This window comes from Miscanthus floridulus, chromosome 1 (assembly GCF_019320115.1).
Source record: "Miscanthus floridulus cultivar M001 chromosome 1, ASM1932011v1, whole genome shotgun sequence".
Classification (NCBI taxonomy): domain Eukaryota; kingdom Viridiplantae; phylum Streptophyta; class Magnoliopsida; order Poales; family Poaceae; genus Miscanthus; species Miscanthus floridulus.
Genome location: NC_089580.1, coordinates 92519205 through 92534198, shown reverse-complemented (window position 1 = coordinate 92534198; position 14994 = coordinate 92519205). Strand labels below are relative to the sequence as shown.

The following is a 14994-nucleotide window of genomic DNA, read 5'->3' as shown; positions in this document are numbered from 1 at the left end:
TCTTTGGACCCATGCATGAAGTATTAAATATAAATAAAAAATAAAACTAATTACACAGTTTAGACGAAATTCATGAGACGAATCTTTTAAGTCTAATTAAACTATGATTGGACATTAATTATCAAATAACAAAGAAAGTGCTACGATACTATTTCACAAAAAAAAAAAAAAAATCGCCAAGTCAACCGGGCCCAAACCGAAACGCGAAAGGAGGAAACGTTCTTGTTCCGTCCATTCCCCCTCCCGACCTCCCCCCAACGGTCGACCCGTTAACCCGCCATGGCCGACGCCGCCGCCGACGCCCCCACCCCAGCCGGCGGTGATCCCCGCCCTGGACATCTCTCCCGGTCGCAGGAAGATCGGCGTAAGGAGGAGGAGGGATCGGATGAATCGGAGGAAGAGGAGGTGGAGAGCGACGATGGTGAGGAGTCGGATGTCGACAGCCTCGCGGGCCTCTGCGACCTCGACGCGGGCTCCGACGAGGACCCCACCTTCGACCCGGGCGCCGACGGGGACCTGGAGGTCGAGGCTGTGCTGCGGGCCAGGATGAGCAGGATGTCCATCTCGGCCTCGGCGCGCAAGGGCAGGTTAGGCAGCGGGGTTTGTCTCCGCTTCTTCCCTTCTCTGATTGGGTATCTGTATCTCGATACAATTTGTGCGATCGTGTGGTAGATCGGAGATGGGAACTCGGTCTGCGATTCTTGCCATTTATTCATTAATCCCGTTTGTTCGGGCCTTGGGTTCAGCAGTGCCGAACTGTTCACGATTCCTTATCCCTTATTTCTATGAAAAATTTCACGATTTCAGGAAAGGGTCAGCGGTGCCGAAGATGGGAAAGGAGGAGACTGACCTTCTGGCCATGGTGGACAAGCTCATGCAGGGTGAGTTCTTATTTCCTTCTAATAATGTGATGGGACGGAAAGGTGATAATGCATGCCTTGCCACTGCCAGTGGAAATTTGGTGGAAATGACATGAGAACCTACTACCAACTTGGCTAAAGAAAATTGTGTTTCATAACCAGCGGTGGAGCTTCCCACAGGCCAATAGGGGCTATTGCAACCCTGAACTTGTGTAAACTCCATTAGTTTTTGCCATTTAGCTTGGTAAAAAATTAAAAAAAAAATAGCCTTGTTCTTTTATGATTGGTCCCTTCTAGATTTAGGCTCAAGGTCCACCACTGTTCGTAACAGCATGTACGGAAACTTGAAATACAACTTGTTTTGCATTACTTCATTCATTTGATACCTTGATGCAGCAAATGAACTTTGTTGTGTTCATATGAAGTTTAGAAACTAGTGTGCGAAGTTTGATTGACATACACACAAAAAACATTTGAATTTTGCTTTAATCATTGTAGTTTTAACTTTTAAGTACAAGCAAAGAACGAGGTCATGAGACCATGCTGGATGCCTGGACCTGTTTAAGATATGCTACAGTTCCATGGATCAATAGTGCAAGTTTTTTCTTTTTATTTAGTGCATAATTTAGTTTCTCATATGAACATTCTTGCAATGTACAGATGGTCAGCTGGAAAAATTGAAGGTTTATGAATGTAAAGCATATTTGCGGATGCACAAATTAAGGTTGACAGGCAAGAAGGAAGTGCTCCTAAATCGAATAAGAGAGCATATAGAGTATGAACTGTGTAATCCAACTGTGATCTCCTATTTTAAAATCTTAATCTTGAATTTTTGTTGTTGATAATCCATAATGCAAGCAGGCTATTGGCTTTGTCAGAGCATGTTCCATGCCCATTGATGTACTTACACTTTCTTCACAAACATTCAGGGTGAAAAATGATGGAGAGGTGAAGTATCCAGTGTCAAGCTTTGTTCTGAACTGTAAAGGTGAAACAAGCTATTTCTGCACAGAAATACACATTTTAATATGGATGAGAAGAATGTGAACAGATTTGTCAACTTTACAATACCAAAGAGAGTTATCACTAGGCGTGCTAGTCTCAGCATAGATTTTCTGTTGGTGCTTGGCCTAGCCTGCTGAACCCTTTGTTCAGTGGCACTGGCAGATAAGTGATTAACTTGCTTGCTTTGGTTAAACTTTGCTTGAATAGAACTCTCTGTATTTTCGTTTCTTTTTGGTAATGAAATTCAGGTTGCCTGTTGTGGAAAAAAAAAAGCTTTATAATACCAAAGGGATGATCTTATAGTTCAAGTGCTTATGGATAGTGAGCTTTAGAGCTCTGTAGGGATCCAGGTGTCTACATGGCCTTAATTTAGGATTTTCTGTTATATAAAAAAATATAATACTGATGTTGCAAGGACAATTTTTGCCTTCCTGCGCCATTTCTGTGAATTTTCTCTCTTATGTATCATATATAATTGATGTAGGTGATGCATGCAAAGGAGATGTTGTGATGTTTGAGCAGAACATTTACAAAAGGTAATTCAAATTAAGCATTTGTTCTGATGGTTTTCATTACAAATCATGAATCTTGAAGCATTATGTTTATTTTCATTTTTTGTATCTGTTGAGTATTGTTGTAGGGAAAAGGGAGCTCCTCGTGAAGTTAAGGGTCGCTTATGTGGACAAAGGACCAATGCCGGTAGAATAATAAAGGAAAGCTATGGCACAGCAAAGCAACAGCATACGTTCACTGTAAGGCTTTGGTTCTTTTATGAGCATGCATTTTAATTTCCTTCAATTACAGTATTGCGAAAACAATGTTCTTTGAAGTCATATGCATAAAAAATGTAGATTGAGATTTTATGGAGTAAAGGATACAAACCGTGGCCTCCCCTTCATCCGCTCCTCATCAAGGGAAGAAATCTTTACAAGGATAGGACTAGGAGACAGGTGCATTCTCTAGCAAAGTTCTTTTGCGTATGAAGAAAAAAACCTTATTATTTATTGAGCTGCACTGATATTTTTCAACATTCACAGCCATGGCCTGATGAAGAAGAAAGAAATAGGGTCATCCAAGAAAAACATGAAAGAGGGTTCTTGGCACGCAAGTCAAGAGCAGCCAGGATTCATGAAAAAGAGACTGAAAGGTTGGCAAGATTAAATAGGTAAGCTCTAGTACTGTGACATAGGTATTTCTAGGGACAATGATGGTGTTGATTTTGATGTGATATTTTGCGATAATGCCCATGATGAGAATTGTAGTCAGTTGTACTGTAACACATGCTAATATATTGTTTTGGGAACAGGATGAAGGACAATAAGATAAAAAAACAGTGGAACATGAACCAAAAACAGCCACAAGAGCCACAACAAAAGGTTGAGTCCACGAATAATGTTAAGCAAAGGTACGTCAACTGCTTCCTAATGCTGCGATTCCTATCATGGTACTCATGAAAAATGTTATCTTACTATCACCACTTAGCATACTTACATTAAGCAGAGCTGTTGAATAGCACGCCCATGTGCTTCTAATATGTTGTAGATATAGTTAGTAAAAGAAAATACTGTCTCTTAATACTATCATTCTCTCCTGTTACAATAGTGATCTTGCTTTTCTATTGCTGGACCTGTTTACATTAAGCAGTACTGCTTCAATAGATATAGTCCATTTGCATCTAATATATATGGTAAATACTTAATAAAAGAAAGTGGCATCTTACTGTATCATTTATAGAGTTATTGGGAATTAATATCTATGTGCTTATATAGCTTTTCTTTCATCTGTTAGGGTTAATGGGAGGAAAGGCCCTTCCTTCCAAAATGGTGAACCTGGGAATACAAGGCAGCAACATGTATCTTCAAAGGCTACTTCTACACATCACACTGAATTGCTCCCACAGAAGGGTTCGGCAAGAACTTTGAAGCCAGAGCTCATCGATTATCAGGTCTCTTCCATTCAATATGGAGGAATGCAGCAAAAACTACTTTCAAATCCCACTCATACTCAGCAATTGTTCAAGAACTCAAGTCCTCACCAAAGTTTTCAACAACGAGATGATGCCCTGACACAGGAGGGTGCAATTAGAACTTCCAGGAAAGCATTCATAGATCATCATGTCCCTTCCCAACACAATAAAGGATCAGGGAACACAAGCCATCACCAAATATCTTCAAAGCCCACTCCAATTTTCAAGCCACAACAGGTCCCCAAACATCAAGGCGAGAATGAAGAGGATGGTTTGAGAAAAACTTGCAGAGAACAATTGTTTGATCATCAGAGTAACACTTGCCATGCCACAGAATATGATGACTCTCCATTCCAACCTCAAGGTAAGTTCGCTCAGCATGCAAGTGTACACCAGCATGGCTCCAATTATCACCAGAATGCCCATGGTGGTCGTCAGGCACATCAACCCTACAGACCAAAAAATCAGGATCAGAATAGTACTTACTGTGACACAGAATATATTGACCCCTCGTTCCAGCACAGAGGAGAGTTTAATCAGCATGCAAATGCATACCAGCGTCACTCCAATTCTCATAAAAATGCCCAAGCTCATCACCAAGTGCATGAACCCTTCAGACCAAGAAATCAGGATTTCAATTCAAGCGACCAATTTTTTGGCCAGGATTACCACCAAGGTTACCATGATTACAGTGGAATGACTCGTGGCCAGTATCATCCTCAACAGAGTCGGCATCAAAATTATTACGGCTGCAGGCCCATGACTCAAGGCCAAGGGACCCAACAGAACCATCATCAGAACTACAATGGTCGCAGGAAAATGACCCAAAACCAGTATAATTCTAGACAGAACCAACCTAATCAGCAGTTTCCAGAACAGCGACTGCAACCACGGCCTTGCCACTACTACTATCAACAGGGATGGTGTCGCTATGGGGAAGGCTGCTGGTATTCCCATGACGTCTGAGTGTTAAATCATAAGGCAACACGCTGGTGCAGCCCTGCTGTGGCCTCAGCTAACTTGAAACTTTGAAGTGGCAGGTGTAATTCCAACTTTTGTGCGACTAATGTGGAAAGTTCACTTTTAGCTGTCATGTGAGACTTCAGCCATAGGTCTCGTTCGCTTCGCTGAAAAAACAAGCCGAAACACTGTTCCGGCTGAAAAAACAAGCTAAAAAAGACGGATTATAAGATAAGCGAACAGAGCCATATGGATCTGTTTCTTTCTTTTCTTGTGTCACGCTCTTGTATTAGCAGTTCAGCAATATTTTGCACTGTTACGATATCTTACATATCGCACACATGAGTATCAAATTCGTTTGTTGATACTTGATTTATACGAATGAATTGGTTCATGCTCTTGCACTGAAATAACGATTTGAATCCTTGACCAACAGGAATACTGCTTGAAATGCGTTTGCTAGCAAGTACCATGTTTGGGGGCAACTACAATCGTGAGCGAATATGTAAGAACAGTCAAGCTCATTTGTTTGATGAAGCACCAAACATTAACGGCTACATGGACAAAGGAATCAAGATGTGGGTAAGAATAAAAAATCACAAATATGGCCTTGTTTGGCTGCACCTGTATCTACTTCAATCCATATATATTGGGGTGAAAAATTAACTAATTTCTACCACAATCCACTCCATCACACATACATTGAGATAAAATGAGTGCATCCAAACAAACCCTACAAATCCTGACATGTGTACTAGACATTGCTGACCATTGAAAGTCTCTTTATCTAGTGTTTTCTCCAGTGCATCACCAAACAAATTCGGTGCTTTATCCAGGGTTGGCCTCGCTCTCTGGAATGCACCCTTATTCTTCGGTGCACACATCAAAGAGCTCTGGCGCTCTCTTCTCTTCTCAAGTCTCAACCACTTGTGCATCAAGTATGTACTATAACTCTAGTGCAAAACTCTGGTGATAGCACTAGAAAAATGTCATGCCTAGCTTCTAACTCTAATTTGAACTCGGGTCCATCTGTAAAGTCCGGTGACCCCGCCCGAGAGCTTCAGTTCCACCGGAAAACACTATGTGCACCACTCTGGTGCTCCTCTAAATGTGTTCCTTCACGTCCAATAATTTGAGCTTCTCTTTTTTTATGTCTTGAGCTTCTTGCTTGCCAGATTGACTTTGTCCTCGCAAGAAGAAAGGACAAACGAGCATGCTTGGGTTGCAAGGTGATATCAGGGGAGTGTGTTGTTTCTCAACATAAGCTTTTGGTGGTAGACTTTTATTTTCAGGTGCGTGCCCGTAGGGATAAACAAGCTAAGATTGAAAGAATAAAGTGGTGGAAACTGAAAGGGGAGACGTCAGAGGTATTCAGAGAAAGGGTTATCAAAGAGGGCTCTTGAAAGGAAGAAGATGACATAAACAACATGTGGGAGAAGATGGCAACCAACATTAGGAAGGTGGCTTCAGAGGTGTGTGGAGTAACCAAAGGAAGTGGAGGCGAGGCTAAAGATACTTGGTGGTGGAACGAGGCAGTCCAAAGGGCTATTAAGGAGAAGAAAGAATGCTATAGACGCTTGTACCATGACAGGAGTGTTGACAACATAGAGAAGTACAAGGTGGCAAAGAAGACTGCAAAGCGAGCTGTAAGTGTAGCAAAGGGTAGAGTGTACGAGGATCTTTATTAACATTTGAGTACGAAAGAATGAGAGAAGGATATTTATAGGATGGCTAGGATTCGTGAGAGAAAGACAAGGGACTTCAACCAAGTTAAGTGCATTAAGGATGAAAGAGAGCATCTCTTGGTGAAGGAGGATGAGATCCGACATCGATGGCAAGAGTATTTTGACAAATTATTCAATGGTGAGAATATAGACATAACCTTTCAGTTGGATGACTCTTTTGATGACACCAATAGGCGCTTTGTGCGGAGAATCTAAGAATCTGAGGTCAGAGAGGCGTTGAAAAGGATGAAAGGAGGTAAGGCGATGGGACCGGATGGTATCCCAATCGAGGTGTGGAGATGCCGCGGAGACATAGCTATAGTATGGCTAACTAAGCTGTTCAACCATATTTTTCGATCGAACAAGATGCCTGATGAGTGGAGGAGAAGTATATTGGTATTGATCTATAAGAATAAAGGGGATATTCAAAGTTGTACTAATTACCGGGGAATTAAGTTGATGAGCCATACTATAAAGCTATGGGAGAGAGTTATCGAGCATCGCTTGAGAGCAATAACGCGGGTCTCTATGAACCAATTTGGTTTCATGCCCGGAAGGTCAACCATGGAAGCCATTTTCTTAATAAGACAAGTTATGGAGCGGTATAGGGAGAAGAAGAAGGACCTACACATGGTTTTTATTGACTTGGAGAAGGCTTATGATAAAATACCAAGGAATGTTATGTGGTGGGCTTTGAACAAACATAAAGTCCCAACGAAGTACGTCGGGCTCATTAAGGACATGTACAACAATGTTGTGACTAGAGTTCGAACAAGTGATGGAGACACGGATGACTTCCCGATTAGGATAGGACTACATCAAGAGTCAGTTTTGAGCCCTTATTTGTTTGCCTTAGTGATAGATGAGGTCACAAGGGACATACAAGGGGACATCCGTTAGTGTATGCTTTTCGCGAACGATGTAGTGCTAGTTGATGAAAGTCGGACAGGAGTGAATCAGAAACAGGAGTTATGGCAGGAGACTTTGGAATCCAAAGGTTTTAGACTCAGTAGAACTAAAACTGAGTATATGAGATGTGACTTCGGCACTACTACTCGAGAGGAGGAAGATATTAGTTTGGAAGATCAAGTAGTGTCTAGGAATGATACCTTTCAATATTTAGGATCAATGCTACAGAAAGATGGGGATATTGATGAAGATGTTAGCCATAGAATCAAAGCAGGGTGGTTGAAGTGACGGCAAGCATCTGGTGTCCTATGTGACAAAAGGGTACCACAGAAGCTAAAAGGCAAGTTTTATAGGACGGCGATTAGACCTGCTATGTTGTATGGTGCAGAATGTTGCCCTACGAAAAGACGACATGTTCAACAGATAAGTGTCACGGAAATGTATATGTTGCGTTGGATTTGCGGTCATACAAGAAGGGATCGAGTTTGGAATGATGATATACGTGATAGATTAGGGGTAGCACCAATTGAAGAAAAGCTTGCCCAACATCGGTTGAGATGGTTTGGACATGTCCAACGGAGACCTCCAGAGGCACCGGTGCATAGTGGAATCCTAAGTCAGGATAGTAACGTGAAGAGAGGCAGAGGAAGACCGAAGTTGACTTGGGTAGAGGCAATAAAAGGAGACTTGAAAGGATGGAATATACCCAAAGACTTAGCCTTAGATAGGAGTGTTTGGAAGACAACTATTCACGTGCCTGAACCTTGATTGCTTCTGCTGGGTTTCAACTCTAGCCTACCCCAACTTGTTTGGGACTTAAAGGCTTTGTTGTTGTTGTTGTTGTTGTTGTTGTGAGCTTCTTGCTTGCCTCTTGTGATCTTCATGGCTATTTTTTTATCTTCAACGGTTGATTTTGTGGAGGAAGGCTTGCCTCGGTTTTTTCCTTCCCCAGACCCCACTCATGTGGGAGCCTCCGGCACTGGGTCTGGCCCTTTTTTTGAGGTGTTGATTCCTCGATCTTCGTGTAGCCTAGCTCAAGTTCATCTTTGCATCCTTAGGACTAGTGTACCTTGTATACTACCAAACATTGTTAGTCCTAATGGTTATGTTGTCATTCAACCACCAAAATAAGTGGGCTCTTGCTAGGGTCCATGTTTCTTACACAAGTGCTCGCACAAGCTCAAAACATTCAAATATCACTTTCCAATCCAAAGTATATCTCACTTTTTACACAAATCCCACACAGAGTGGATTGAGAGCTCTCACAAGAGGAAGTTAGACAACTTTGTAAAGCATCAACAAACACACAAAAGGGGTGTGCAAAGGGGTATAAATAGCCTTCCCACAAAACTTAGCCATTTGAGATCTCTGGGACAAAACTGAATCCCATTTATTGACTAAAATAGATAGCCAAGAGATTATTGTGGCTAAAGAATTTAGATGGTGGCGGTGAGGAGGGAAATTAGCTTTGCCCTTTGCCTTTAGAATGGATAGCATGCAGACAATCATCGAAGAATAAACACATAGGAATGAACTATAGGTGAATGTTTTCATTTAAGCCAAACAAACTTGAGAGCTAATTAGCAGAGACCAGTCAAACAAACTGCACACCTTTCATTAAGGAAAAAACGAACACTTGCCTGGTGCAACTGATGCTAGATTAACACCATCTAGCTTCAAATGGAAGTTTGTACATGAACCTCCATACTTGCAAGTTCCCTAGAACACGAAGGAATTGACCACGAAATTCAGTGCCCTACTCTTGATGCATGTGTGACAGCTGGTAAGTTAACCACCAGCAAAGGTATTGTAAAAAAGCGATAAATTGTATTACCCAGTGTTGGATGCTATCCTCGTAAAAGTAATATAAACTCTGTAAGCCAACTTGTCCACTGAATATGATAATCACCGGAGACGGACTAACATAAGGGCTTACAATTTTTTTAAACCCATAATCAAAGATGCTAAGGCTCTGTCTCGTTTCAAATTAGAAAATCATGTGAAGAACTTACAATTTATGCAGAACGCCTCATCATGACTTGAGTGAACACAACGAAACAGGTAGTACGAGCAGGTCCAAAAAGAATATTTGAACAGAAAGGTGGTCGCTTACCTTTTAAATATTTATACAGGCTGAATCGCGCACATGTAAAATAACACCTGCAAAAATGTTACAATATGTTTTTTATCCAGTGTGCATACAAAGTAGCTTCAAGTTCAAAGTTCTGAAGCATGCAAAGTAGCACTAAAGGGCATATACAAATTTAGGTTTGGTGGGCACAGGCAGATAGATGCAACGAACTGCAAAGAAATAAGGAAGAAATGCGTGAAACATATTTTTGGGGCAACATTTAAAGAATCTCAGTATGCAGTTTTGCAAAGGATAACAACGACGGTTAGCAAATATGACAATGTTTCCATCAGACACGAATAGACCATGTCTTAAATCTGACCAAATGTATAAATCAAATAAAAATGATGTACCTAGTTGGTATAAAGAGGAAGTCCCTGAGATTGCTGGATTGAAAAAATGTATTCATATTTGACGCTGCTATGAACTTGAGGTCTAGATAATCCATTCTGCCCAGTTTCCTTAGCCTGTGAATCATAGAAGATGGGCTCAATAAACAGAATAATAAATCTACTCATCATAACTTAAAGCATCAACTGCAAACTACAGCTAAATAAGCCCAAGTAGGAACATTTACATGACGAAGCACATATAGGAAATGAGCGTGCACAAATACAAAACTGAAGGCGACTTGCACCCTCTCCTATCTTGGAACACAGCCTCCTAGAGCCTGTATCAACACCAGGAGGAGCAACGGGTGATTTGAAGGCAGTGGAGGATGGTGCAAACTACAAAGCGTAGATGGGTGATGCAGAAAAGCTTAGCATGAGTAACACTGAGTTTTCATGGAGGTAAAGGAATTAAAATTAAAAATATTGTACACTAATCTGCATCGTCGAACCTTGGAAACAAAAAATAGTAGCAGCTTAATTAGGTTCGAGGTTTTAATGCAAAAGGAGAACATCACTTAAGTCAATTTCAGGGGCAAACTGAAGTAACAGGTAACAATGACAATATTTAACGAAATGAACCAATTGTACTAAATCAAACTGTGCGATTAATGCGTTGTTGGCGGTCCTTAACTCCTTTTATTAACCGCCAACTATCACATAAAATGAATTAATATGGACACCGAACTTAGAATTAGGACTTATAACTAACAAGTTCCACGAGTTTTGGTATTTACATATTTTGAAGGGCACATGCTTGAATAACAAGGACAACACGCCCAAAATGCGCAATAAGACAAGGCGTAACATCACTCGACATGAGCCCAAGAGGAGAAGACCCACTTACCAGGCAAATCAGGGTCCAGTCAGGTGGAGAAAAAAGATCAAAACCCATATCAAATCAACTCCAAATGGCGTCAAACTTTGCAGGATCCATCCAGAGGCCCAAAGAAGACAACCCACCAAAGCTGGGCTCGTTTGGGCCCAGTTGGGGTGCGGCTGCACCCCAAGTGCGGTTGCACCACTTCTGGCGCCTCTCGGCCCATCTTTGGCGTGTTGTTAGATATCGCCTTTGCAATGACGGTTCCATAGGGTTGGCCCAGGTTCAACGTATCTAGGACGTCGGTTTGAGGTCGGTTTGGTGCATTAATGAGGGAATCAAAGCATATTCCATGGGATCATTCCTCCTCTCCACCTATAAAAAGTCCTCATTCAACGGCACCTCAAGAGCAACACCAAGATCACCAATCCAAGGGTTTAGGCCCTAGATAGCTAGCTAGAGCAAGTAGTTGGAGAGATATGAGGAAGAGCTTGGGGAAGCGCTGGACTTGTCGGTGTCTCTCTATACCTCAACGAACACCTGCGCTATACTTCGTCGGGTTCTCCCGCTAAGTGAGTGTTCATGGTTCTTTTGGTTATAAAGTCATTGATTAGTTAAACTTTACTCTTACTTGTTTGCGGGTTCGTCGTCCGTCCCCGTGGCGGATACTCTAGTAGAGGGCTCCCGATAAAGACGGATCCCTATACGACACTAGAGTAGTAGTCGATAGCGTAGACATGGTGTCTAGGCTAGAGGCTACCTTCGTTTGCCTCGTACTCCACGGTTGAGGGGCAGACGGCAGGTGGTGACAGCCCTGTCCGTCCCTTGTAATCTCCCTATAAGGAAAATTGACCCTAGGCCCATTTGCTTTGGATTTTGATATTTGATGACCAACACAACCAAATTGGACTAAGCAATTTATAAGTAATTGTTTTGTAGTTCAATAGGGTGCAAGACATGACTTGGACGAAGGTGACATGATGATCCTACGATCAACACCATAAGCAAGACCCTAGAAGCACAAGAGAAGACCCAAGATATCTAGTAAAGTCCAAACACGAAGATGGGAACCAAGCCGGATGCAAGATCACGAAAAAACGACCTCAATAGAGGTGACCGGACACGGCCCTATAAGGACCGAACGCGTATGATCAATTGCTCGGCAATAGCAGGCATCAACAGCTGTGACCGGACGCTGAGCGAAGTAGTGACCGGACACACCGATGACACTGTTCTTCATCACAGCAATGTTTTCAGCGTGACCGGACGCAGCGGCACTGGATGACCGAACACACAAAGTGCAGCATCCGATCATGTCCAGAGAGGTTCCAGAGCATCGGAATTACGACCGGACACGTCCGGTCAGGACGACAACAGCGTCCGATCAGTAGCAGAAAGCTGGATTTCGCCTCCAACGGCTAGTTTCTCTATGGGGCTTATAAATAGACCCCCAACCTGCCATTTGAGATGCGGAGAGTTGAGAAAACATACCAAGGGTATTGATACACCATTTTAGTGATCTCCACTTGTATAGTGTTTAGTGATTCATTAGGTGATTAGTATTGGTGCTTTGCGAAGTGCTTAGATTGCTTAGACCACCGTTTATGCGCTTGTTCTAGGTTTAGGCCTAGTATTTAGTAAGGTTTGCACACCTCTTACCACTCGGTGCTTGCGCGCACTATTGTTGTATATCGGAGGCTTGTAGTTTTACGAGATCACACCAACCACGTTTGTGGTGTGACCGTCACCGTGTACCGAAGGGAACAAGGCCCGCGACGGTTCAGCTGAAAGTTTGATAGTGAAGACGACGGAGAGCGGTCCGGGAGAGGCTTGCCGGAAGGCACACTGGAGACCCACTTGCGCGTGGGGAAGGCCCGGGGCTATCCACGGAGTTACCCGACCAGGAGCTTAGCCCTTATGAGGAATTCCTTGCGAGGGGCTGCAACGAGGACTAGGGGAAGCTTGCGCGCTTCTCGATACATCGGTAAAAAAATCGGAGTCGTCGACGGGAGTTAGCATATCTCTACCTTACTCTTTAGCTTTCGCATTTACATTGTTTGCATAAATTCTTTTACAATAGAGATAGCAACACTCTAGCAAAATCGTAGTTGCATATTTAGATAGTTTATCTCTTTGCATAGGTTTTGCTAAGATTAGAAAAAGAGGCCATAGTTTAGAGTTAGAGTTTTAAGTTGCCTAATTCACCCCCCTCTTAGGCGTCATGGTCCCTTACACCCCCACGTCCAGGTACGGCGTAGAGCTACAGGCCGGGCTCACTTGGCAGACCAGGTGCTACTCGGTGCTCGAAGTAAGCAAGTAGAAGTAGAGTTTATCTATCTTTAGACCCTAGAACCATAGGAATCCTTCTCTACCCTCTACCAACTCTACCCTTGTGTTATCCGTGGATGAACTAGCTAGAAGAGTATCTCCGTTTCCTATGGAAATACGATACCCTGAATACTTCCGGGTGAAATACTACAACGGGAATTCCGTGCGCTTGCGGATAATTTCTGTATGTGTTAAGAAATACCAACATGCGTCTGTGGTAGTTAGAAACGGTGTTGGAAAAGTCTACATGCAAACAATATTGTTCATTGTTTGTAAGCTCCAACGATCGTAGGATCCCTTTTTAGGGTTCGTGTCACGTTATGTTCACGCGAAACCATTATTTACCCGCTTACCCCTCCCCCTTGGTGGTCGCGACTCACGAAAAAACCATTTCCATCCCCTTGCCACCGCGTGCAGCTGCCGTCTGCCAACGGCCGCTCACTATTCGACTGCTCTCATCCCCCTGACGCCCGCTAACGGATTCCCACCGTGATGGCCGCCGCATCTGTCAACCACGCACCCGCAAACCCGCCATCGCAAAGCTGCAAGCACACCGTCGACCCACCATCTGGACCAAGGTGCTCATGCTTCCATATTTCAATTCTGTACTTTCGATTCAATATTTCTAAATTAGGATTCAATAAGTTCAAAATGAGATTCAATAGTACGCAATTTGGATTCAATAGTTTCAATTCAACCGATCTAATAGTTTTGAGGGATTTGTTATAGTGCATCCTTGTTTAGATGGAGGGGCATTTTAGTCTTTTCATGTAGTCTGAGTAAGGAGGAGAATATATTGGAAATAGATAATTGAGAGGAAAAGAGAGAAATCCGTATTCAAAAGTTGCATGTTCTGAGTTAATTTTTTAAAGACGTGGGAATTAAGTGTTAAATCTGAAGAGTCGTGCATATTTAGGCAGTGCTTGGCATCGCTCCTGCCGGCTCCGGCTCTGCTGCACTGTGCTACCCTGTAGCAAGGAGCCTGTCAGCTCTGTCTCCAGCACAAAGCAACATGCAAAGAGGAGCCGGCGTATCCTCCACGGTACTGTTACAGTGTACCCGAAGTCAAGGCTGTCAGAGCCCTTCCAAACAGGCCCTTAACAAGGCAGTTATCATGCGATGGGTCACGCTCTCACGCGAGTGCGTGACCCCGCCCACCGTCTCCTCCCACCACCGCCCATGCCCGACGGCGCTCCGCCGCCTCACCATCCCACCTGCCGTCCGCCCCCGCCTGTTGACCCCGCCCTCTGCTAATCTGTCGTCTCCATCAACCAGTCGCCAACGGTTGCCGACGAGCCTCCCCCACCCTGCCCCATTCTAACCGACGCCTCTACCAGCATGGTCGGCGATGCTCCGCCACCTCACCGCCCTGTCCACCCACCACCACCCACTGTCGAGCCAACTTGCAACCAGGATCTAGAGCCGAGGAAGACTTTCAAGCCTCGTTGTGCTTTAGAGTTTGTGCATATTTATGGCCTGTTTGAATGATCGGTTTTAAAAAACTATAGTATCACAAAACTATGATTTTATAAGCCAAAGAGAAATAAGATCGTGATTTATATTTAGAAAAAAAGGCCATGAGTGGAGTTTCTAAAACTAAAAAAAACTATAGTTTTAACAAAATCGTGGTTTTAGAGAGGTGGCATCCGAACACCTAGTAGCTTTTGAAACCATAGTATTTCTCTAATAATTCAAAAATATCAAATATACTTTTTTTTTTACTTGTATCAAATAGAGCCTTAGCCCTCGTTTAGTTGGACCTCAAAATCTAAAAAGTTGCTACAGTACTTGTCACATCGAATGTTTGCAGCCCGTACATGGAGCATTAAATGTAGACGAAAAGAAAAACTAATTGCATAGTTTGGTGGGAAATTACGAGATGAACGTTTTAAGCCTAATTAG

At 43.0% G+C, this 14994-nt stretch overlaps 1 protein-coding gene across 1 annotated transcript; it reads left to right on the top strand.

The window, feature by feature from the left end:
* Positions 1-235: 235 nt before the first annotated feature.
* LOC136489643 (zinc finger CCCH domain-containing protein 62-like) lies at positions 236-5122 on the top strand. Its single transcript, XM_066486224.1, has 10 exons — positions 236-587; positions 808-881; positions 1521-1635; positions 1790-1848; positions 2350-2401; positions 2506-2617; positions 2717-2815; positions 2903-3030; positions 3172-3270; positions 3654-5122. Exons 1-10 carry the CDS (start codon positions 280-282, stop codon positions 4795-4797), a joined length of 2190 nt encoding a protein of 729 aa, XP_066342321.1. The 5' UTR covers positions 236-279; the 3' UTR covers positions 4798-5122.
* Positions 5123-14994: the final 9872 nt, after the last annotated feature.

Excerpts from the sequence above, each read along its gene's own strand:
- LOC136489643 (XM_066486224.1), top strand. The coding sequence starts at position 280 with ATGGCCGACGCCGCCGCCGACGCCCCCACCCCAGCCGGCGGTGATCCC. Across the intron at positions 588-807 it reads GCCTCGGCGCGCAAGGGCAG|GAAAGGGTCAGCGGTGCCGA; the intron begins GTTAGGCAGCGG and ends TCACGATTTCAG. Across the intron at positions 3,271-3,653 it reads ACGAATAATGTTAAGCAAAG|GGTTAATGGGAGGAAAGGCC; the intron begins GTACGTCAACTG and ends TTCATCTGTTAG.